General features: G+C 36.6%; 2 protein-coding genes across 2 annotated transcripts in view; one reads left to right on the forward strand and one right to left on the reverse strand.

Annotated features, from left to right (window-relative positions):
- LOC114329229 (uncharacterized) overlaps positions 1-23,357 on the reverse strand; it is a 1,335,969-nt gene that overhangs the window by 543,672 nt on the left and 768,940 nt on the right. The window lies entirely within an intron of this gene.
- LOC126878991 (uncharacterized) lies at positions 4,648-6,198 on the forward strand. The gene is made up of 2 exons (XM_050641870.1): positions 4,648-4,910; positions 5,019-6,198. The coding sequence occupies exons 1-2, from the start codon at positions 4,689-4,691 to the stop codon at positions 6,162-6,164; spliced, it is 1,368 nt and encodes a 455-aa protein (XP_050497827.1). The 5' UTR covers positions 4,648-4,688; the 3' UTR covers positions 6,165-6,198.

Below are 23,357 nucleotides of genomic sequence, written 5' to 3' on the forward strand. Positions count from 1 at the left end.
TTTACTGCTCGTTTCAGTTGGAGTTGACTCCAACTAGTTGGAGTCAACTCTAACTGAGAATCAACTTGAACTGTAACATATACATATTATATACTATGGAATGTAGGCAGCTGTGCACCACAACGAGAACTGACGTTCGCTGGAATAATTTATAATTCAAGTTTTTTATGTTTATCTAGTCTGTTAGCCTAATCTGTTGACTTTTCTATACTCATCTTCTTTATCTTTTTGAATACCCGTGATCTACTTTAACAGGGATTATAAGATTCGCCCTTACACATTCTATAATGATACTGTAAAAAAATAAAAGTAGGTAATAAATAATATAGCCAGGGAGGTAGTGTCAAATTTGACCGGAGCATTTTAGCATGGCTGGCTTCTTATTATTTAGGTAGGTGCTCCAAAGCTTATTAACAAATGATGTGTCAGCTGGCCCAAAACCGGGGATTTTAGTCAAGAAAAGGTAAAACATGAAAGTTGATGGACCAACGCTACAGCTTATATGTCAAATATTTATATTCGTTACTCAGAACATTTAATGGACTTGCTTACTTGGCGCCTACATTTCACTCAGGAGATCGGGGTTCACATCCTGGCGCGGAAAATTCTTTTTGTTTTTTAAATTGACATTTTATTTTGAAAAATATTTGTTTTTCTAATACCACGTTTTTATTATTTATACGAGACAATATAAAAAAATCTGTATGTCTTTTATAGAATTATGCATAGAACTTATGAAATAGCATAATATATACATTTGATCATAAATATTATGATTCACCTTAATAAGAAAAATTACTGTACATGAACCCCTGAAGCTTCCTGAGTTAGTACGACCAATCTAAGTGAAAAAGGGGGTTGGCCTCCCCACCCCACCCCCTCCTGACATTTTTTATCTTTTTAGACAAACTGTTTTTTGCATAATTTTATGTGATGTAAAACCAAAAAATACATACAACCCTAATTTTTCACTTTTCTATCACCAACCCCCATTTTTAATAGCAATCTAATTATTTCCCTGTTCTCTATAATATATAAAAATGAATTTTTGTCTGTATGTCCCTTATAGAATCGTAAACTATGCATTTAATCATATAATGACCTCAAGCACAGTTTTTGTACTTACATGAACCCAGGAAGGAGTTAATACGACCAACCTAAGTAATCATTATTTTGTGATGTCTGCGTAAATAAATTATTTGTCTGCGTAAATAAATTATTTACGCAGACACCACAAAACAATAAGTATGTATTGTTTATTAGAAAAAAGTAGACGCAATATTTTTGAGTATTTTTTGGCTTTCTGGTAATTTTTAGGTATTTAACTTTTAAACATTATTTGGTTCTAAGGCGGTACGAAGTTTGCCTGGTCAGCTACGTAATACTAAAAAAATATTCTTGGACTAGTTTGGCAAAGACTAAAAAGTATAAATCAATAATTTATGAATTTTAGATTGTAAGAAAAAAGCGTCCACATGGAACAAGTGAAAGAAGGTCTGAAAACACTTGAGATTACCAATTGGAGGAACAAATCAAGGAACAGAACAGAATGGCGGAAAATCTTAGAACAAGCCAGGAGCCAAAAAGGGTTGTCGAGCTACTGATGATGATGATGAAGAAAAAATCGTCAGCTGCATTATGTAGGTACATGGCAAAAAATGTTAGCTGGCCAAGTGAACGTGACAGAAAAATACGGAAATCCCGTATCATTTTTTCTTCATCATCATCATCAGTAGCTCGACAACCCTTTTTGGCTTCTGGCTTGTTCTAAGATTTTCCGCCATTCTGTTCTGTTCCTTGCTTTGTTCCTCCAATTGGTAATCTCAAGTGTTTTCAGACCTTCTTCCACTTGTTCCATGTGGATGCTTTTTTCTTTCAATCTAAAATTCATAAATTAATGATTTATACTTTTTAGTCTTTGCCAAACTAGTCCAAGAATATTTTTTTAGTATTACCTAGCTGACCAGGCAAACTTCGTACCGCCTTAGAACCAAATAATGTTTAAAAATTAAATACCTAAAAATTACCAGAAAGCCAAAAAATACTCAAAGATATTGCGTCTACTTTTTTCTAATAAACAATACATACTTATTGTTTTGTGGTGTCTGCGTAAATAATTTATTTACGCAGACATCACAAAATAATGATTACTTAGGTTGGTCGTATTAACTCCTTCCTGGGTTCATGTAAGTACAAAAACTTTGCTTGAGGTCATTATATGATTAGATGCATAGTTTACGATTCTATAAGGGACATACAGACAAAAATTCATTTTTATATATTATAGAGAACAGGGAAATAATTAGATTGCTATTAAAAATGGGGGTTGGTGATAGAAAAGTGAAAAATTAGAGTTGTATGTATTTTTTGGTTTTACATCACATAAAATTATGCAAAAAACAGTTTGTCTAAAAAGATAAAAAATGTCAGGAGGGGGTGGGGTGGGGAGGCCAACCCCCTTTTTCACTTAGATTGGTCGTACTAACTCAGGAAGCTTCAGGGGTTCATGTACAGTAATTTTGCTTATTAAGGTGAATCATAATATTTATGATCAAATGTATATATTATGCTATTTCATAAGTTCTATGCATAATTCTATAAAAGACACAGATTTTTTTATATTGTCTCGTATAAATAATAAAAACGTGGTATTAGAAAAATAAATATTTTTCAAAATAAAATGTCAATTTATAAAACAAAAAGAATTTTCCACGCCAGGATTTGAACCCCCATCTCCTGAGTGAAAGGTAGGCGCCAAGTAAGCAAGTCCATTAAATGTTCTGAGTAACGTATATAAATATTTGACATTTAAGCTGTAGCGTTGGTCCATCAACTTTCATGTTTTACCTTTTCTTGACTAAAATCCCCGGTTTTGGGCCAGCTGACACATCATTTGTTAATAAGCTTTGGAGCACCTACCTAAATAATAAGAAACCAGTCATGCTAAAATGCTCCGGTCAAATTTGACACTACCTCCCTGGCTAATATATGTAATGCAAATAGCAAAGGTAGTTTATAAATAATTAAAAAGCTAAGCTATAATTTGAAAGAAATAAATCCTTTTAGACATGACAAAAACAGGTAGAAAGTTTATCCTTGCATTGAAAAGAATTATCTGTCAACTACTATCTCTGACAAAATAAATATTTCGCAGTTTACTTTTCATCAATGGGTGCATTGTTAAAAGTTTTATAGTGTTTATTCTAATTCATAGTTATAATTCATGGTTCTTAACCTGTGGTGGTATTGTTGAGTTAATCCCTTTTTGTATGTAGCCGACTACCATTCATAAGTGGCTACCTCAAAGATATTTATTTAAATCGAAATGGGATGAAAAAGCTGAAACTAACCCGAGGCCGAATTTTTACAAATAACACACAGTATAAACTAAATTTCGTGTCATTTGAATACAATTGTTTAAACTTTAAAAATCATCTAAATTGACGAAAAATAAAAAAATAGACCTAAACTATTTATATTCACATTACTTAGTCTTCAAAAAATTGTTATCATTAATTCATTGATTTTTTTTTCTAAGCTTAACCTTAAATCTAAGTATCCTCCTAAAATTTAAACCTCCTAATACGCTAATTCTTGTTCTATGATTTTTTTTTTCGTTTATTCATAATGTAGTCTTTCCTTTGTTTTCACTTCACTCGAAGATTCTCTAGACAGGTTTTATTCATTGCGATTTTTAACGATTGTTTTTCGTTTTTTTACTTATATTTTTAAGAGTATAGGCACAAAATTTCGGGTAAATTCTTTTTAAATGCATTATTTTTTTTTCGAATACTGGGAAAACTAATAAATATTTTTGAAAAATTTAAACGCACAATGAAAGATTACATTATTGCCGAAGGACCGACAGTCCCTTAGTAGAATAAACAAAAATTTTCTTTTAAATGAGATATTGGAAATTAAAAATCACACTAAATCTTCTCTTTTTTTTCAACCATGTAACTTATTAAAATAAAAATTATAGCAGTTTTCAGGGACTTTTGGACTCTCCGTAATAATATAATCTTTCATTCTGCGTTTAAATTTTTTTTAAATTAAACTATTTATTAGTTTTCTCAAGATTCGAGAAAAATGAATGCATTTAAAAAGCAGTGACCCGAAAATTTTGAGCCTACGCCCTTAAAATAAAAGAATCTTTATATTACTGTGACGCCTCACAACCCGGCCTAATTATTCTCGATGTTACGAGTAAAGGCCAGACCTTCCACGGCGATTCGAGGCGACCGCTGTCAGAGTATTTAAGAACAGGAATTCGAGCACAGGCCAGTCAGTCAATGAACGAGCCGCGACGCGTGATATAATTGTATTCGATCGGATTTAGTGAAATGTATTTATTAGTTATCGTAGTTATTATGTTTAGTTAATTAAATCATAAATTTGAGTTGTAAATAAATTAGATGTGTTAGTTGGTGTTATTTGTAATTATTAAAATAAATAAGTGATGTAAATAAAATAATATAAATAAGTCTTCCTTTATTTAAATTAAACTTAGTGCCTAAAGATATAAATAAATAAAATAGTAGAGTCAATCGCGTAAAAAAAGACAATTACGCAACAACTGGTGATCAGAAGTGGATAAAAAATAAATAAGTAATATAAGCTCGGTTTAATACAGTGTGGAATCTTTAATAATAACTAAATATAAATCGTAATAAATAAAGTGTGTGATCATGCCTTCCTTGTGTAAGCTAACAATTGCAGACCTGAGACTTGAATTGGAAGAAAGGGACCTGAGTTCTACTGGCAAAAAGGCTGATCTAGTTGAACGTCTGAAAAACTCACTAAAAGAAGAGGGTCATGATCCAGAAACTTACGTGTTTGAAGACAAGCATGCTGCTTTAATTTCGTCAATAACATCGTTAGAGAGCAAAGTTTCTAGTGAAATCTCCCAAGTTTCGACAGACATTACATCGTTAGAGAACAAAGTTTCGACAGACATTACATCGTTAGAGAAAAAGGTTTCTAGTGAAATTTCCCAAGTTTCCTCGGATGTTTCGAAGGTTTCGACAGACATTACATCGTTAGAGAGCAAAGTTTCTAGTGAAATCTCCCAAGTTTCGACAGACATTACATCGCTGGAGAACAAAGTTTCAACAGAGATCACATCGTTAGAGAAAAAGGTTTCTAGTGAAATTTCCCAAGTTTCCTCGGATGTTTTGAAAGTTTCGACAGACATTGCATCGTTAGAGAAGAAAGTTTCGGGTGATATTTCATCCCTTGACAGCAAAATGACTAACGAGATCTCTAGGGTCACTTCGGATTTTGACGACAAGATATCGTCCATAAAATCTACTTTTGAAGAAAAGATCAAGGAAATAGAAAAGAAAATGCAGGAAACGGAAAAAGTAGACAAAGGTATGGAACCCATCTTAACAGACATTAAAAATGATGAAACCAAGTACAAATTGGAGCCACAGTCGATAGTTGAAGGGAGTGTGAGTCTTGCTCGTGTTAAGGTGCCAAATTTCGACGGAAAGTCATCATGGAACAACTACATGAAACAGTTCGAATCGGCGGCCAGAGCGAACGGATGGTCCGAAAAAGAAAAAGCTGTAAACCTCACTATTGCTCTTCGAGGCGACGCTTTGGATGTCCTCCAGACCATAGCCGTAGAGGAGACAGATGACTTCGAGCAGCTGAAAAAGAGACTGAATATGCGATACGGGCACGAACATTTAGAGCATGTCTATCAGTCGCAGTTTAAAAATCGAAGACAAAAGAAAGATGAAGCTCTTCAAGAATACGAGGTCGATATTGCCAGGTTGGTACGATATGCATATCCAACAGCTCCCGAAGACATGATGGAAAAGTTGGCTGTTCAAACATTCATTAATGGCCTTCGTGATCATGAAATGCAAAGAACACTGCGATTAGCTCGTCACAAGACGCTGGTTGATGTCTTGTCTGCCGCCCTCGAATACGAATCAGCTACCCAGGCCTCTGGCGGGTACAGTAAAGTTAGGACTGTGAAAGAGGAAGAGGATGAAGACAAACTGGGCCAGATTGTCAATATGATAAAGGGCATTTCATACAAGAAAACAAAGACCATAAGGTGCTGGAATTGTGGGGAAATGGGACACGTACGGAGTTCATGTAAGTACCCTAGGTACAATAACAGTCAAGAGACTCACCAGCAGGAAAACTAGAACGGGTCGGCCTTAGGGGGGCAGCTTCGACCCGCAACTTTTCCAAAGACCCTCTCATACTAATAGCTTCTTTGAAATGTCGTGAAGATAGTGTATATGTGGATGGAGAAATAAATGGTAAAAAGTATACATTGTTGGTGGATACCGGAGCGACCAGGACCATTATACGACCGTCAGTTATAAACAGTCATAAGAAGCTCTTACCAACGAGGCTGCGACTGCGGACTGCCACAGGTGAAAATGCCAACATCCACGGAGAAATCCAGATACAATTGGGGATCGGAGCAGAAAAGTTCGTCCATACTGTCATAGTTGCAGACATCGAAGAAGATGTTATATTAGGAATGGACGTAATGAATTTGCATGGATTTCAATTGGATTTTAAGAATAGGGTAATCAAAGTTGGCAACGAGGAGGTATTTCTTCATCCACATGATGACAGCACTGTGCTAGCAGCCATTAAAGAAGATACAGTTGTGCCTGCGAGGAGTGAAACGATCATCGTAGCGCGGCTACAGGGAACTGTAGAAGAAGGAACGCCTGTTATGATGGAGCCATGGAACCACGACGAGGAGGTTGGCCGAGGAATCATAATTGGAAAGGAATTGGTTACTTCTGCTAAAGAAATTCCCGTGAGATTGATTAATGTCAATGACTACCCAGTGACCATCAAGAAGGAGACAAAAGTAGGAACTTGTGTACCCGTGACGTCCATAATCCGTCAGACGACAACATCAGATAATTCCAACGACAAGTTCGACCAAATGGTTGCAGTTGCAGGCCAGTCTCTAAATCAAATGGAAAAAATAAAATTAATGGAATTTCTTAGGCAATATCGTGATATATTCGTACCGAAAGGAGGAAAGACAGGAAGAACGACAGTTGTCAAACATAAAATTGACACTGGTACCGCTAGGCCAATTCGTCAAACAGCTCGACGATTACCACAGGCAAAGAGAGAGGAAGCTGAAAGGATTGTTCAAGAAATGAAGAAAGACGGGGTGATAGAGTCTTCTACGAGCCCATGGGTCTCTCCGGTGGTCCTGGTCAAGAAGAAAGATGGAACTACGAGATTCTGTGTGGACTACCGTTTGTTGAACAATGTTACCAAGAAAGATAGTTATCCTCTGCCTCGGATCGACGACACGTTGGACACACTGGCTGGAAGTAAATTGTTTTCTACGTTGGACTTGAAGTCTGGATATTGGCAGGTAGAAATGGATCCAGTGGACAAGGAGAAGACGGCCTTTACGACAGGATCTGGATTATGGAAATTCAACGTTATGCCGTTCGAACTCTGTAATGCTCCTGCGACATTTGAGAGGCTTATGGAAAATGTGTTGAGAGGGTTATCTTGGAAGACGTGCCTGGTGTATTTAGACGACATAATCGTTTTGGGGGAGACGTTTGAAGACCACCTGAAGAATTTAGAAGACGTTTTTAATCGACTTCTGCCCAGTTAATGTTAAACCCCAAGAAATGCCAGCTATTTCAAAGTAAAGTCAATTATCTAGGCCATATAGTCAGCAAAGAAGGAGTGGCCGTGGACAAAGGAAAAATCGATTCCATTAAGGAATGGCCGGAACCAACTGATAAACATCAAGTGAGAAGTTTTCTGGGACTATGTACTTACTACCGGAGATTCATTAAGAAGTTTGCAGATATCGCTAAGCCATTAACGCGACTTACAGAGGAAGCAAGGGATTATTGCTGGGATGGAGACTGCCAAACGGCCTTTGAAACTTTGAAGAGGCATTTAATTACAGCGCCAATATTAGGGTATCCACTGCCAGAAGGAGAGTTCATCCTAGATACGGATGCAAGCAATGTGGGAATTGGAGGAGTGCTGTCGCAGATCCAAGGAGGACAGGAACGAGTCCTTAAATATTTTAGTAAAGTGCTTTCAAAACCTGAACGAAATTATTGCGTCACGAGAAGAGAACTTCTAGCAGTAGTAAAATCAGTGGAACACTTCTACCAATACCTCTACGGAAGGAAGTTTCTAATCCGAACCGACCATGCCGCCCTTAAATGGTTAATGCAGTTTAAGAATCCAGAGGGTCAGATAGCCAGATGGATTGAACGACTTCAAGAATATGATTTTAAGATCGAGCATCGGGCCGGAGTTAGCCACAGGAACGCTGATTCTCTATCTAGAAGACCGTGTCCAGCAGAATGTTCCCATTGCAACAAAACAGAGTCAAAGGAAGCAGCAGTACTGAGAACAACAGTGGTCAACGACGAGTGGACGCCTACCAAGATCAAGGAAGAACAAGAAAAAGATCCAGTTTTACAGAAGATTCGAAAATGGAAAGAAGAAAATCGTCGACCATCTTGGCAAGAAATATCAAGCCTAGGCTCAGTAGTTAAGACGTATTGGGCCCAGTGGGACTCATTTATCTTGGAAGACAGCTTGCTTAAACGAGTAATAGAAAATGATGATGGTTCGGTGAGGAGAACACAGTTGGTGATTCCAAAGAGCAGAGTAGCCGAAGTACTTCGTCAGTTACACGACAGTCCATCAGGAGGGCATTTTGGTGTAAAGAAGACCCTTCAGAGAATTCGGGAACGATTTTATTGGATGAATAGTTCCGACGATGTGAAGGACTGGTGTAAGAAATGTACTACCTGTGCTACAAGTAACGGGCCCTACCGGAAAAGAAAGGCTCCTATGAGACAGTACAATGTTGGAAGTCCGTTTGAAAGAATAGCTTTGGATATTGCCGGGCCATTTCCAGAAAGTGACAATGAATGCAAATACATGTTGGTGGTAATGGATTACTTCACGAAGTGGGTGGAGATCTACGCAATTCCAGACCAGAAGGCCGCCACTATTGCAGATGTGTTAATCAAAGACTGCATCAGCCGATTTGGAGTACCTCTGGAGATCCATAGTGACCAAGGAAGGAACTTTGAGAGCGATCTATTTCAAGGAATCTGTGATAAACTAGGCATGAAGAAGACAAGGACCACGGCCTATCACCCGCAATCGGATGGAATGGTGGAGCGTATGAATAGGACAGTCGGCAAGTATTTGACAAAGATGGTGTCCAATCATCAACGAGACTGGGACCAGTACCTTCCGTTCTTCGCAATGGCCTATAGATCTGCTGTTAATGAATCAACTGGGCAAACACCAACAAAAGTCCTATTTGGACGTGAGATGCGTCTACCCTGTGATCTAGAGTTTGGATGTCGACCTGGAGAAGATGTTGCTGGTGAGGATTACGTGAATGAATTACGAAGAAGAATGGACGATATACATGAGTTGGTCCGTTCTAATCTTCAGATCGCTAGCGACCGAATGAAGAAACGATACAAGCCGAGAAGGGATATTTCAAGGAGCACGACAAAGTCTGGCTTTATAATCCAAAGAAGCAAACAGGTTGTTCTCCCAAGTTGCAGCAGTTCTGGGAAGGTCCGTACCTCATTGTCAAGAAAATCAATGACGTTATCTACCGAATAAGCAAGATTCCTAGGGGAAAGCCGATGATAGTCCACCATAACCGGTTGGCGCCGTACGAGGGAGACCACGACGTAGATGAAGAAGTGGAAGTCAACCAAATTCGAGGAATACCTGACCTTACCTTTGAAGAAATCATGGGTGCCTACGGAGGTACCGGTAAAGCAAGACATGGTGTTACCACTGAAGAAAAGCGAGATCTTCTCGCACTTCCCGATGACTATTCGCTGGCCCATACCATCCCGGCCAGTATCAAAGACGCACGAGGGTTGGCATCCGCCTTCCGAATGAAGTTTGGTCGAGTTGCAGAACTTCAATGCCAACTGCCAGCTCCTGGCAAAGCATTGAAACTCCAAGATGCATCACGTTACCTATTCTATCTGGTAACAAAAGACACTGTCCATGACCAACCTACCTACCAAGATGTATGGGATGCATTAGTTCAATTGAGAGAGCACGTGTTGGAGTCCGACGTGCAAAAGTTAGCCATGCCAAAGTTAGAATGCCGCCAATTAGACTGGAGAGTTATCCGAAATACGGTAGAAGAAATTTTTAAAGACACCGAGGTCCAGGTGTTAGTCTGTTGCAATCCGCATAGTTACTGGTGCGGAGAGAAGACCGTCCCCTGTCACTTTTATACAACTGGGAGTTGTAAAAGAGGGTCCAGTTGCAGATACCAGCATCCAGTTCCAGTCCCGACAAGGTTCCAGGAGGAACCATCTTTTAAGGAGGGGGCAATGTGACGCCTCACAACCCGGCCTAATTATTCTCGATGTTACGAGTAAAGGCCAGACCTTCCACGGCGATTCGAGGCGACCGCTGTCAGAGTATTTAAGAACAGGAATTCGAGCACAGGCCAGTCAGTCAATGAACGAGCCGCGACGCGTGATATAATTGTATTCGATCGGATTTAGTGAAATGTATTTAATAGTTATCGTAGTTATTATGTTTAGTTAATTAAATCATAAATTTGAGTTGTAAATAAATTAGATGTGTTAGTTGGTGTTATTTGTAATTATTAAAATAAATAAGTGATGTAAATAAAATAATATAATTAAGTCTTCCTTTATTTAAATTAAACTTAGTGCCTAAAGATATAAATAAATAAAATAGTAGAGTCAATCGCGTAAAAAAAGACAATTACGCAACATTACACTTTGTGTACGAGTAATAGCTAAAATATTTCCGATCTTGAATAAAATTCAATCAAGTTAATTACAAGGATGCTCCAAAAAGTTTCTCTTTAAGGATATTGGTACCTGACTTTTGGAATGATCTCATTCTTTACCCCATACCATATATAAATTCGGGTTCAAAACGTCCTCCGACGTTGTCCGATGCCTTGTTGCCAATATCTTCTATCATTGCAGTTTTCATCTTCTAACCCTCGTACACTCATTGATCGTCTTACTCCTTGTATTCATGTCGTTCTTGGCCTTCCTCTTTTCCTGTTTTCTGTAGGTATCGATTTCATAATTTTCTTTGGCAGTCTTTCCTCCCCCATTCTCTGAACATGTCCGTACCACGTTAATTGTTTCTTTTCAATGCATTCTACAACCGTTTCCTGTAAATTCATTCTTCGCTTTACTTCCTCATTTCTAACCCGGTCCAATCTCAATGTTCTACTTGCTCTTCTTAGGGCGTCCATCTCAGTAGCTTCTATTTTTCTTTTTTGGTGTTCCTTTATTCTCCATGTTCCGGATCCGTATACCAATGTGCTCTTAATCATGGTGTTGTATATTCTCATTCTTCTTTGTTTTCCTATCTCGGTACTCCACAAAACTCCTCTCAATGATTTAATTATCGTTATTGCTTTATTTATTCTGCTCTTATTTTCTGCATCGTCAGTACCTTCCTTGTTGAAATTAATTCCCAAATACTTATATTTACCACAGCTAGTTATTTTCTGATTATTTTCCAATATCATATCAGTTGAATCCTCACCTAGGCATAAATATTGTGTTTTTTCTACATTCATCTGCAGTCCCCATTTTTCGTATTCTTCCTTCAATTTGTGAGTCATATATTCCAAATCTTCTTTATCGTTTCCACATATTATCTGATCGTCTGCAAACTGAAGGGTGCACGGGCAGGTGTCGTCGTCAATTTGGATGCCCATTTTGATGGTATCCATTTCATAATTTTTTTTGGCAGCCTTTCCTCCCCCATTCTTTGAACATGTCCGTACCACCTTAATTGTTTCTTCTCAATGCATTCTACAACCGTTTCCTGTAAATTCATTCTTCGCTTTACTTCCTCATTTCTAACCCGGTCCAATCTCAATGTTCTACTTGCTCTTCTTAGGGCGTCCATCTCAGTAGCTTCTATTTTTCTTTTTTGGTGTTCTTTTATTCTCCATGTTTCGGATCCGTATACCAATGTGCAAGGGCGGATCCAGGGCCGATTTTCGGGAGGGGCCATGAACTTTTTTTGGAGAGGGGTACCGGGGATCTGGGGGCAACTTTTAAAAATTAGGGTTACAACGGTGAGTTTTAACTATTGCTTACCCATTAGGTTACCATATGGTACCCAATAGTGTGTTTACACACACTATTGGGTACCATAAATACATTCAAAACATATCGTTATTAAAGTATTATTAAACTGAGCAATTATTCCTACACATTTGTCTGAGCCAAGTGCAGTTCTTTCAACAAGTTTAATACTATTTTTCGCTATGCTTCTCCTGTCAGAACTTGTTCTTCCCCTCTCTCTTAATTTTCACTAATTATATTTATGTTCTCATAAGCGCCAATGAATTTGACAAAATCTTCACGAATGTTGTTATTCTGTATGTATCTCAAATTTAGAGAAAGCTGTTCCACCTGGGGTATGTCGGTCTTTTCGTCAAATATGAGAGAGTAATTTACAGAGTAAATTTAGACTTTGAACCTGATTTATTATATGTTCATTTATTTCTTCACCACAACATGTTATTAATTGATTTTACTGGTGCTACTAATGTATCTTGTTCAGGACGATGCTGTGGATAGGTGTTGTTTAAGAGTCTTATCTCCTGATGCGATTTTAAACCTTAACACTTTCCCTCATTGCTAGGTCCAGCATTTTCGTCCAGAAGCATAAGGCCATCATCACGGTGGCCTCTCAGAGGAATATTTTGTCGACCTAAGAACAGTGGACTCTACTATTGGTCGTAGTCTTTCTTTTTTTTTGTATCTGTTTAGACCATTGAGAGTCTATCTGGTTAATGACTAACTTTTGCGGGTTGCGATAACTTTGTAGAAAATTCAGCCCGTTGAACGCACTCGTTGTGGTATGATGTTTTTTCATGGGTTTGTATGGCTCCGCCTTTGCCCATCAGTTTGGCGAAAGATGTTAAAGGTTTCGGGACAAGGCTTTGGGCTGTCATCCCTTTATTGTGACCATATTTTTCATTAGAAAAGTAAAACGCAATATGTACTTGTAAAACAATCCCTATTGTCTGTGCGAAAGTACCCACTAACTCATTTGTTCTAAATGCTGGTGATCCAAGTAACGCTTTTTTTCTTTTTTATTCTTTGTGTGTACAGAATATGGAAATTGATACGATTTTGATGGCTGCCAAAGTCGTTCTAACAATTGGCACTTTGTAAAATTATCGACATTTTGATTTATAAAATATCCTATGTCATTCTTAAAGTTTCCATTACTGCTTTTGTTCAATTCTAGTCCAGAAAACATATTTATCCCCTGTTTTGTACATATATATGTGTTTGAAACTAAAAACATTTAAACTGCAAATATTTAAATTTATATTTTTTACATTCTCGGGAGGGGCCATGGCCCCCATGGCCCCCTCCCTGGATCCGCCCTTGCCAATGTGCTCTTAATCATGGTGTTGTATATTCTCATTCTTCTTTGTTTTCCTATCTCGGTACTCCACAAAACTCCTCTCAAAGATTTAATTATCGTTATTGCTTTATTTATTCTGCTCTTAATTTCTGCATCGTCAGTACCTTCCTTGTTGAAATTAATTCCCAAATACTTATATTTACCACAGCTAGTTATTTTCTGATTATTTTCCAATATCATATCAGTTGAATTCTCACCTAGGCATAAATATTGTGTTTTTTCTACATTCATCTGCAGTCCCCATTTTTCGTATTCTTCCTTCAATTTGTGAGTCATATATTCCAAATCTTCTTTATCGTTTGCACTTATTATCTGATCGTCTGCAAACTGAAGGGTGTACAGGCAGGTGTCGTCGTCGATTTGGATGCCCATTCCACTGCATTTTCTTTTCCATATTGTAAGGGCTTTGGCGACATAAATCTTAAACAGACTCGGTGATATGCAACATCCTTGTCGTAGGCCTTTGTTGACTGTAAACAAATCTGTTATTTTGTTTTGTGATTTTACTGCACATTTCATGTCACTGTATACATTTTGGACAGCTTTTATGAGAGTAAAGTTAATGTTGGAGTTTTGTAGTACTTCCTATAGTTTCGGTATCGGTATGTTGTCATATGCTTTTTGCAAATCTATACAAACTAGATGTATTGGCCTATTCCGTTCTAATTTTTTTTTGATGATTTGTTTTAACGAAAATACATTATCCGTACAGGACCTTCCAGCTCTAAACCCGCATTGTTCTTCTTGTTCGTATCCTGAGTATTCTTGTTCAATCAGTTCTCGTAAAATTTTTGTATATACTCTGCTTATTGTATTTGTTACTGATATTCCGCAATAATTGCTACATTTTAGTTTATTGCATTTTTATGAATCGATGATATATTCGCTATTTTCCAGTCATTGGGTACATTTTCGCCATTGATGTACTTTGTAAATACATATACCAATCAGACCAAATATTTTTTCCTTTTTGTTTTAATTTCTTATCCCATGATCGAATAACTAAATTAATCACTATTTTTTGAATTCTCTATATTATAATGTTTATTTTAATTTGTTATAGCCCGCTTCATGCTTCGGAATGTCTGTAGAAGTCAGTGCAAATTCTTTTGACGTCAGAACAGCCGTAAATATTTTGCAAACAGCTTATATATTCGAACAGGAGCGTTAGTCCTGTCGCCAGGGGGGGTACAACAGCCTCCTGTATTCAGATGAACTTACCTAAGTTTTTTTTATATATTTTGACCCGTAGAACACGAATTTTTTGGGTAACAGTTGATCCGGATGTCGATGTTATAGTCAAAGCCCGAATTTCAGGCACTCCTAGGTTTGACTAGGCAATCCTCAGGTCTGACTGACGGTCTTAGTCAAAGCCCGAAATAAATTACAGTTTCGGCCTTTGACTAGTCAAACCTAGGAGAGACTAAGTTGGTCAGGCAAAGGTCGAAGTTTAATTTTATGAAATCGGGGTTTGACTAGCCAAACCCCGATCAGCTATTAAAATGTCGTGATTTGTAAGATTAGGTTTAATAAAACGTCATTTTTTAATTTTAATGTTTATTATTTTATATTGTCGTAATTAAAATAAAAAAATTAGTGTTTATTCTCACACGTTGAGGCATTATGGCATATCGAGTTGCACAATACGTTAGACCTTTTACACTTACGTAATTTGAAAGAGCATTTCTTATTGTAGTAGCATTTTATAAATCCTTGTCCTCCAAATTTAGAATATTTTGTACTAATTATTTCTCTTAGAGACAAAGACAGCTTAACGTCTGGAACATCTTCGAAATTTGGAAATTTCTCTTTGCATTCTTTTATTTGGTTTCTAGAAAAAATTGTGTTTATTGTTCCGTGTTTCGTACCAACTCTATATAAACCGTCAATTGTTTTATCTTGTATGCTACTCAAAATATTTCGAGCATCCTCTTTGGTTCTATCAAAGCTCGGGATAGGTATTGTTACAGTTTTTCCAATCGAAATTTAAGGACATTTTTTTTCACTTAATTGTTTCATAGCATTATCCTGGGCATGAAGACCTTCAATCGCATTTCCTTTATTTATTTTAATCTTTTCTGTCTGTGCACAACGCATGCTCGAACGCGTGCCAAGGAGATGGTCGAAAGATTTTGGTTATCATACATCATACAAGATAAAACAATAATGTTGACGGTTTATATAGAGTTCGTAAGAAATACGCAACAATAAATACACTTTTTTCAAGAAATCAAATATGAGAATGCAAAGAGAGTTTTCCTAATTTCGAGGATGTTCCAGACGTTAAGCTGTCTCTAAGAGAAATTAGTACAAAATATTCTAAATTTGGAAAACCAGGATTTTTAAAATACCACTGCAATAAGAAGTGCTCTTCAAAACCATGTAAGTGTAAAAGGTCTAACTTATTGCGCCACTCTAAATGCCATAATGCCTCAAAATGCAAGAATAAACACTAATTTTTTTATTTTAATTACGACAATATCAAAATAATAAACATTACAATTAAAAAATGACGTTTTATTAAACCTATTTCGACATTTTAATAGCTGATCGGGGTTTGACTAGTCAAACCCCGATTTCATAAAATTAAATTTCGACTTTTGCCTGACCAACTTAGTCTCTCCTAGGTTTGACTAGTCAAAGGCCGAAACTGTAATTTATTTCGGGCTTTGACTAAGACCGTCAGTCAGACCTGAGGATTGCCTAGTCAAACCTAGGAGTGCCTGAAATTCGGGCTTTGACTATAACATAACAAGTTGAGGAATTACATAACAGCGATTTCTCGCAAAACAAAACATGTTTTTGTATTTTTTGGGCCATTCTAACCAAAAAGTGTTCCTACAAATTTTTTCGTAGGATGCATAGTTTTCGAGATAAACGCGGTGGAACTTTCAAAAAATCGAAAAATTGCAATTTTTGTACCCGAATAACTTTTGATTAAAAAATAAAATAGCAATTCTGCTTACCGAATTTGAAAGTTCAAGTCAAAGTATATCGGTTTTAGTTATTTGCATTGCTAGAAATTTATTATTTTATTGTTAAACAAAAGTATAAACACCTAGTGCTGGAGTGATGTTTTCAATGATTTCTCATTTAAAATCGAACGAGTAGGTAGAGTAGGTACAAGTGCAAGCGAGGCTATTTCTACGTAGCATGCATGTAAACGCATGTATTAGGCACGGGAAACACTATGTGTTTATAGCTTTTTTTAGCAATAAACACATAAATATTTAGCAATGTATATATTCGAAATCGATAGAATTTGACTTGAACTTTCAAATGCGGTAAGCAGAATTTCTATTTTATTTTTTAATCAAAAGTTATTCGGGTTCAAAAATTGCAATTTTTCGATTTTTTGAAAGTTCAACCGCGTTTATCTCGAAAAATATGCATCCTACGAAAAAACTTGTAGGAACATTTTGTGGTTATATTGGCCCAAAAAATACAAAAACATGTTTTGTTTTGCGAGAAATCGCTGTTATGTAATTCCTCAACTTCTTTGTTTATAACAATCTTATCGACATCCGGATCAACTGTTACCCAAAAAATTCGTATTCTACGGGCCAAAATACATAATAAAAACTTGGGTAAGTCCATCTGAATACAGGAGGCCGTTGTACCCCCCCTGGCGACAGGACTACGTAGCAAGGGCTGGCGTAATATTAGCAGTGTTCGCGCTGTACAAATCGAAAGTATTCAGAGTAAGTTCGGGATTAGTTTCCAATGCGCAGGCGTCAACGTAAACTTATCCTGGACATGCTCAGGATTTTTCGCTCCGCGAAACATTTTCGGATTCGTAATGTAATGACTGGTTGCATACATTAAGGTTAGAGAAGGAAGCCTTTTGTTCTCCCTTTCTTATTTCGAAATCAATGTCAAAAAAATGCAAATGCAACAAATTTATATGTCAACAAAGAGAAAGAGAATAAAAGTAACAGGCAAAGGGTTAACTTTCTATTCATCAATGCCTTTCTTAAAAGTTAGAAATTTGATTAGCGTCTTTCTTTATTATTTCCACATTATTTCGATAATTTGGTATTTCCACGCCGAAATCCGGCTTACATTTTTGTAGAGAGTAAAAGATTGTTATGTATCACTTGTAAATGGCAGCTTGATATTTAGATATAAAAATTACCTTTAACTTCCTGGGGGTTGAACATTATCTGAAGGAAGGAATAATTTAGTAAAGCAATCATTTCCAATTTTGATATTATATGTATTGAATTTGATAGGTTGTGGCATTGTGTTGTGGTTTATTAAACCACAAAAATAATGAAATATAACAAGACACAAGAAATAGTTTCAGAATAAGTTTGATGTGTTGTTTATGTTTCATTATATTCAATAAGATACTAATTTAACTCATAAATTAAACTGAAAAATAAACCACAAGAATATGTAGGTACTTATAAGCTCATCTAGATAGAAGAAATTAAGTAAAAACAGAGTACAATTTATTGTAATACATACTACCGTAATAGATAATTATCGAATATTGAATGAAAATAATATTAGAAAAGGTACCTACTTATTTATAAACATACTAATGGAAAACATTGACAAACACAACTAAATAAGCTTCAATATAAAAAATATTAAAATTTGTTTGAAGAATATTTAAATGATACAACATTTTACATAATTTTAAAACTTTAAAAACCAGAATCTACATCTACAAGTTGTTTAACAAAACAATATTTTAGGTTAAGAATTGGAAGGAGTAAGAACAGAATGTCAAGAAATTCTTCCCATATATTTTGTGCACCTGTGCGAACTTAAAATCCGAAACAAAATCCTCGAACGTCGAGAGCGTATCCCGGACACGTTCAGGATCTTTTTTCTGTACTGCGCGAACATCGAATTAAAAATCCGGACGGTGTTCAGAGGGAAAGATTTGAACTCCGCGAACGCTCGATTTTGTAATGCGCAGGCGTTCTCCCTCTGGGTATACCCAGGATGTACAGCGAGATCAAAGCTATTACCGGTTCCTTAGAGATGATTACCGTATCCAAATACTACCTGTGACAACCAATTAGACAGAGGTCCCAGTATACTGAAGTCGGAAGTCATAAAAGCAATGCAACAGCCAAAAACAATAAAGCCCCTGTACCAGATGAAATCCCCATTGAGCTACTTAAACTTTTAGATGAGGAAAACATTACCTACTTGACTACTTTCTTCAACAAAATTTACAACGAAGGAAAAATACCAGATGATTGGTTGGAGTCACTGTTTATAACATTACCAAAGAAAAGCAGGCCCATCAAATGTAACGATTTTAGACCAATCAGTTTGATGAGTCACACACTCAAGATACTTTTACGTATTATACAAAGCCGAGTATTCCTTCTGTGCGAAACTAGAATGGGTAATAAGCAATTTGGATTTAGAAATGGTCTAGGAACTAGAGAAGCACTATTTTGTATGCGCGTTCTCTTACAAAAAAGTTGTGAATTCCGAAAGAAGGTTTATGTTTATTTCATCGACTTCCAGAAGGCATTCGACCGACTACAACATGATGCACTTTTCGATTGCCTGCAGGCAGCAGGACTTGACCACTACGATATAAGACTACTGAAATACTTATATTACAATCAAGTAGCCTCTATCCAAATTGGAGACAGTCGTACTGAATAACTCCAACTACTACTAAACAAAACAAACAATTTCTGTGAAGAATATAGACTAAAAATGAATATAAAAAAGACCAAATACATGATAATAACTAAGAAAACAAACATACAAACAAGCATACATTTGGGAAATGTACCGATAGAAAGGGTTGATAAATACAAATACCTAGGAACCTGGATTTCAGAGAAAAATGATCAAACAACAGAAATAAGGACCAGGATAGAAATAGAAAGAAATGCGTTTGTAAAAATGAAAACAGTTCTCTGCAACAAAGACCTTAGCTTAGAACTGAGAGTAAGAGCTTTGAGATGCTACGTGTTCTCGATACTACAATATGGACTTAAAAGCTGGACATTAAAGCAAGAACACATAAATAAGCTACAGTCATTTGAAATGTGGTGTTACAAAAGGATGCTTAGAATAGCATGGACACAGAGGAAAACGAACACGGAAGTATTGCGAGAAATGGGTAAAGAATGCGAAATAATAAACACAATAAAAATAAGAAAGTTACAATATCTGGGACACGTAATGAGGGAACCGCGATATGAAATGCTAAGACTGATAATACAGGGAAATATAAGAGGCGGAAGGAGTATAGGAAGAAGGAGAGTGTCATGGTTAAAGAATTTAAGGGACTGGTTTAGATGCAGTTCTATAGAACTCTTTAGAGCAGCGGTGGATAGAGTAAAGATAGTGATGATGATATCCAACCTCCGATTAGGAGACGGCACTTGAAGAAGAAGAAGTACTGAAAAACTACCGATAAAACGTGGAGTACGACAAGGTTGTGTTTTATCACTCACCCTTTTTAATCTGTACTCTGAAGAAATCTTTAGGGAGGCTTTGGATGACAGACAAGAGGGAGTAAGGCTAGGCGGAGAAGTAATCAACAATATTAGATACGCTGACGATACAGCCATTTTTGCTGAAAATTTACAAGATCTTCAGACACTACTAAATCTAGTCAGTGAAGCAAGTTATCGCAGAGGCCTTAAAATCAACATTTAAAAAACAAAGTGGATGGTAGTTGGAAAGATTAATATAGATCAAAGTCAGCTTTCTCTTGATGGAGAGGAGTTAGAACGGGTGAATCATTTCAAGTACCTTGGCAGCTGGTTAAATGTAAATTGTGACTCTGATGAAGAGATAATAACTAGGATCGAAATATCACGGAAGGCTTTTATGACCTGAAAACCAGTTTTATGTAACAGAAACCTGTCGATGAATATTCGAAAAAAGGTCCTGAAATGTTATGTGTGGTCTATCCTATTGTAAGGTTGTGAGACATGGACGTTAAATATCACAATGCTAAACAAAATAGAAGCATTCGAATTGTGGTGCTATCGACGAATCCTAAAGATATCGTGGATTACGCACACTTCCAATGAAGATGTTCTTCAAATAATGAATTCAGAACGTCTGCTCATAAGCATCATAAAAAGGAGAAAAACAGAATACTTCGGCCATATAATTCGAGGACCTAAATACCATCTGCTTCGCCTTATAATACAAGGAAAAGTGGAGGGAAAGAGATGGATTGGTCGAAAGAAACTTTCATGGCTGCGTAATATTAGGCAATGGTGTGGCTGCACAGTGGAAGAATTATTTCGCTCAGCAGCTGATAGAGAGAGGTTTCAGAAAATTGTATACATGATGACGGCCAACGTCTGAATACAGACAAGGCACCTAAAGAAGAAGATATGATTATTTCTGGAACTTTCTCGGGACTGGAACTGGATGCTGGAACCTGCCACTGGACCCGCTTTTACAACTCTCAGTCATATCAAAATGGCAAGGCATGGTTTTCGCTATGCATCGGTAACCATGCGGATTGCAACAGACTAGTACTTGGACTTCGATGTCTTTAAAGATTTCCTCCACCATATTTCGGACAACCCTCCAATGTAATAGGCGACATTCTAGCTTTGGGATGGCTAATTTTTGCACATTGGTGACCAGCACGTGCTCCTGCAATTAAAGTAATGTTTGCCATACATCTTGGTAGGTGGGTTGGTCATGTATCGTGTTTTTTGTTACCAAATAGAAAAGATAACGTGATGATTTAAAGCTTTTCCGGGAGCTGCTAGTTGGCATGAAGTGAGAATTCTTCCTTCGAAAAATAGATGCCAATCCTTGTGCGTCTCTAATACGGGCTAGATCGGTATGGACCAGTAAGTACTAATCTTGAACTGCGAGTAGATCTTGCTTTTATTCAGTGATAACACTCACAATCCTTTCTTTACCGGTACCTCCATAGACCCCCATGAACTCCTCAAACGTGAGGTCAGGTACATCTTGGACTTGGTTTACTTCCACTTCTTCATGTACGTCGTGGTCTCATTCAACTGGTAATGGTGTACTATTATGGGCTTTCCCCTCGGAATCATGCGTATTCGGTAGAGGAAATCGTTAATATTTTCCTTAAAAAGGTATAGAACTGCTGCCACTTAAATGAACAATGCTTTCGCTTCTTTGGAGGATAGGCCAGACTTATGGTGGTACTTACATTGTTATAAGATCTTCCGTGATTTTTTGGAAATATAATGAAATTCTTTATTTAAAATAGAACACCTTGGAAGTTCTTAAGAAATACTGATTATTTTTCATGTAATGTTCGCTATACGTAAATGCCATAATTTCGGAGTTATTACTACATTTACTAGAGCTATTACTATATTATCTCTGACGAAGTTAAAATAATACATTTAGATGGCTATGACTGTTACAACTTTGACGTTTCTATAAATTAAAAATTCGATTAGTATAATTTATTGGTGTATCTTATCTGAACTGAGTGACATTGTAAAAGCAGGTATTGGTTTGGATATCAGTAATAAATAATACAATCTATTGGTCAGAAGTATTAGTGATTATTAGTAAATACCATGTCGAAATATTTTAAGCTGGTCAGTGTTATACTGTTTGTCAACGTGGTATCTATAAACAAGGTGCAACATGAAGCTAGGAATGATTAATACAGTAAATTGAAATTATTGTGCGAGTAAGGGAACTAAAGGCAACTTAACCGATCAAAAACCAGTTTCTTCAGCACACAAGTATTCTCGATTCCATATTAATGCAGAAATTTCAGTATTCGAAACTTTCAGTCAGAAAATAACAATATCCCAAACGACAATATTTGGCTGCAATAAAATGGTACTCCACCTTACTATGTGCTTGTGGTGAGACAACACCTAAATAATGTGTTTCCCAGAAGATGGATTTGAAGGCGTGGTTTTATCGAGTGGCCGCCGTGATCACCCGACATGAATCCTTTAGACTATTTCCTTCTAATATTCAGGAACTAAAAGATAGGATTACCACAGAGTTTAGAAGAATTGAGCAGTCGGGGTTGTTAAATTAGTACCAGCTATCTAAAACAGATTAATATTCAGCTCAGCGGGGTGCTATTTTTGGAGGTGTAGAACTCCATAAATAAGGAATTTACCTGTTTTATGAAATGATCCCTTGTTTATGTAATTTAAAACCTCCAACAATAGCACCCCGCTGAGCTGAATATTAATGATACTTTTAGATACCTCTTAAGGCCGATGTCAGATTATGCGTTTTGGCCGGATGCGTTTCCGCCGCATCCGGTCAAAACGCATAGTGTGACAGATCGCTCCGGTTGCGTTGGAAACGGATGCGTTTTCACCGCATCCGGTCAAAACGCATAATGTGGCATCGGCCTAAGTGTATACAAAATATATTTCAAAATTTTAAAAATTGCATGACTTGTATTGAAGTAAACGGACAACATTTTGAGAATCTACTGTAGTAGACCAGTAAGGATCTGCGAAAAAACGTATATTTTTGGATGTGAGAGGTGGCATTCGGATTTTTGCAGATAAAGTTAGGTGACACCTTCAGTAATAATAATTGACTTATGCTCCTTCTCAAATATGCCCGGAACATTAATAAAAAAATTAAAATATTTAAAAATTTCGAAAAACATCGATTTTTTTCTGCTTTCGTTGCTTATAACTTTAAAACGGTTCGTTTTGGAACAAAGTCGTAGAGAAGTAAAATAAAGATAATTGAATTTTGTATGATATACGACTGGTAAAAAATGTCTTAAGGTATTACCTTTTCTGCAATATAGCAATAAATACAAAATAAATGGCAAAATAAGTCTGTTGTTATTCAATATTTTTTAACCACTTTGGTGGTACTTAGAACCTTAGTAATTCGCTTAGGAAATTATTTGTAACATACTTAAATCGTGTACCAAATTTCATTAC

Source organism: Diabrotica virgifera, chromosome 1, assembly GCF_917563875.1.
Source record: "Diabrotica virgifera virgifera chromosome 1, PGI_DIABVI_V3a".
In the NCBI taxonomy this organism is placed as follows: domain Eukaryota; kingdom Metazoa; phylum Arthropoda; class Insecta; order Coleoptera; family Chrysomelidae; genus Diabrotica; species Diabrotica virgifera.

Excerpts from the sequence above, each read along its gene's own strand:
- LOC126878991 (XM_050641870.1), top strand. The coding sequence starts at position 4,689 with ATGCCTTCCTTGTGTAAGCTAACAATTGCAGACCTGAGACTTGAATTG. Across the intron at positions 4,911-5,018 it reads TTTCTAGTGAAATCTCCCAA|GTTTCGACAGACATTACATC; the intron begins GTTTCGACAGAC and ends GATGTTTCGAAG.